The 2584-nt window shown below is 37.1% G+C and overlaps 1 protein-coding gene across 1 annotated transcript; it reads right to left on the bottom strand.

The window, feature by feature from the left end:
- Positions 1-1338: 1338 nt before the first annotated feature.
- On the bottom strand, positions 1339-2489 carry LOC9298544 (oleosin 1). The gene has a single exon (XM_021035867.1). It carries the CDS (start codon positions 2040-2042, stop codon positions 1539-1541), a length of 504 nt encoding a protein of 167 aa, XP_020891526.1. The 5' UTR covers positions 2043-2489; the 3' UTR covers positions 1339-1538.
- Positions 2490-2584: the final 95 nt, after the last annotated feature.

The following is a 2584-nucleotide window of genomic DNA, read 5'->3' as shown; positions in this document are numbered from 1 at the left end:
TTCCGGAGCGCCAGACCCGTTCTTATGTCGGGTCATTGTTAAACCCGACCGGAAAAGAAGTTTAAATTTTAGTTGAAGAATTTGATTGTTGTCTGAGGTGTCATCAGGCAAGTGGTAAGTTCTCTAGGAGCTTTGGTTGTTCCGTTGTTATTGGTAGAAGCATGCATATTATTGTGTAATTTATGTAGTATTTAATACGTTTGGCAAATTTAAAACTTTAGTAGTTAAAAAAAAAATCCGATATAATAAAGGCTAAGATTTCTTTCCCATTTCAACCGTTCATTACCATTCAAATGGATCATTAATTAGAGAAAGCGATTACATGTGGTTGAACTATATTTTTCCATTTATATATATGGAATAATTGAGAATTTGAATCCACTATGCGGTAAAAAGGTTCCAATGATGACCTTTAATTAGCCATGTTAATGATTACAAACGCCAAAATAATCGTTTTCAAAAATACATTAGACCAAATCAACGGTTGATGTTCAGCAAGTTTTGGTGTTGACTTGGCTTTTTTGTCTGGCTGGCTTTGACTACAAAATCAAAACACAAAGAAGTCAAAAAAAAAAAAAAAAAAGTAGGGGTGAAGAAGATTCCAACTGTCTTAGAATCTAATTAATTATATATGCTTAATGTCACATTAGATTTTTTTTCCGTAATGTAACGTTTGAGCTTGTAAATATGTAACCATTGTATGCGTATTCTGTGCCTCTTCAAAATCTCCAGTGACTGATTTTTCCAATGTTAATAAACTAGCTACAATAAATTGTCTCAGTTCATGCATCAACACACAGTGAGTCATAAATTAGCTACTATAAAGGGTAAACATTCGAATTAAGATTTTCTTAATAAAGTTTGGAATCTTTGAATTCTGTCAAACCAATTACCAGTGGACATAATCTAAGACTTTCCCTGAATAGGCTTTGTAACCAACATTTTACAATCCTTTTCTTTTACATAATATTTATTCTAGAGATGTCATAAATTTGGATTCACTAGTAACATATTTGCACCCAACACCATATTCTCTTTAGATTTCAGACTTTCAGTACAATGTTAATACACAGATAGACAATTTTCATGTTCATAAAACGTATAGATAGGGTTATTAAGTCATTGGTTTTAACAATAAAAGGTTCTTATTGGAACTTTTGTCAAACTTGAACATGACTATTTCAAAAGAATAAAGAACATTTTCATTATTAGAAAAATAACACAGAAAGGATGTAACATGTTCTTCCATATCGTCTGAAATAATCAATGAAGATACTTAAAAACGATAACCGGAAGACATTTGATTATGTAAGTATCTCCTCCAAAATATATAGAAAAAAAAAACTCGGAAACAAAATAAAATATTACAATTCAAGATAACTCGATGTTCTTATACATAACTAGACATTCTTCTTCATCTTATCACGGAAACAAAATAAGAAAATATAGTATAATACCATGAACCGTGTTCCTGCTCCATAAATCGTACCGCGATCGGTTAATACTACCCTGCCCCAGACTATACCAACCGGTTCAGGTCAAGCACCAGGGGCCGCATCTTTAGCCCTGCCATGGAAGTAACCACCGTATTCTCTAGCGTAATCTTTGACGTGAGAGGCCGTGTCATAGATCCGACTACGTGCATAATCCATCTGATTCGATCCAACCGGGTGCATTCCCCGGAAATAGCGGTACGTCCACGACAGGACTGTCACCGTTCCGACCAGAAATCCAGAGACCGTTAAGAACCCGCCCACGAGGACAAAAACGGGAATCCATATCGGACTCGAGATGATGATCAATGGAAGAAACACAATGAAGCCGAGCACGGCGGCGGTGACGCTTACACCGAGGAGGAAGAGGAGGATTCCACTGGAGATAAAGAGAGCGAGGAAACCAAAGAGCTGCGAGGAGGTTGGAGAATGAGATCGGAGCTGATGGAAAACCGACGCGATGGGGCTGTTGCTAACAGTGGGAGTGGTGGTGGAGCTACCGTAGATGGGCCAATATTGGGCCTCGCCGCTAGAGAACCTTTCCGCCATTGTAGAGAGCTATTGTTGTTTTCGTGTGTGACAAAGAATAGAATGAGGAAGGGTAAAACAAATGGAGGACAGATTCAGCTTTGAGGTGGCATTCATGCAATGTTTGTAAACACGTGGAGATTGGTCTTGATTTTCACTTTGTTTAGAATCGAGATTTTGGTTTAGATTCGGTTTAATTTAAATCGTATTGGTTGGGTTTGGTTTAGTTTGGTTAGCCGAAAACAATGTAAAGGGCCAATGCCAATTGAAGAACGCTAAACCAAACCTTCAAGATACAAGAAGAGACAACAGAAGTGAAACTACAATAGCAAATTGTGTACCTTTATGACAATTTTGTATGTTAAAATTCAGTAGTAGCCAACGCCTCTAAGCTCAGCAGAACTTGGTTGCTGCATATCACCGGCTTTTCCCAAAAACACAACTCGGCCTGCAGGGAGAAAAAAACAGAGATCAAGATTTGATTGTTTCCCAATGAAATATGTAAGCAATGCTAAATCTTAGTAAAGAAATGGAGTTTTTGCCATTTGTACCGTTTACTAGAA

Source organism: Arabidopsis lyrata, assembly GCF_000004255.2.
Source record: "Arabidopsis lyrata subsp. lyrata unplaced genomic scaffold ARALYscaffold_451, whole genome shotgun sequence".
Taxonomy (NCBI): Eukaryota; Viridiplantae; Streptophyta; class Magnoliopsida; order Brassicales; family Brassicaceae; genus Arabidopsis; species Arabidopsis lyrata.
The sequence above is the reverse complement of the archived record's forward strand: the minus strand, read 5'-3'. Positions and strand labels throughout refer to the sequence as shown.

Excerpts from the sequence above, each read along its gene's own strand:
- LOC9298544 (XM_021035867.1), bottom strand. The coding sequence starts at position 2,042 with ATGGCGGAAAGGTTCTCTAGCGGCGAGGCCCAATATTGGCCCATCTAC.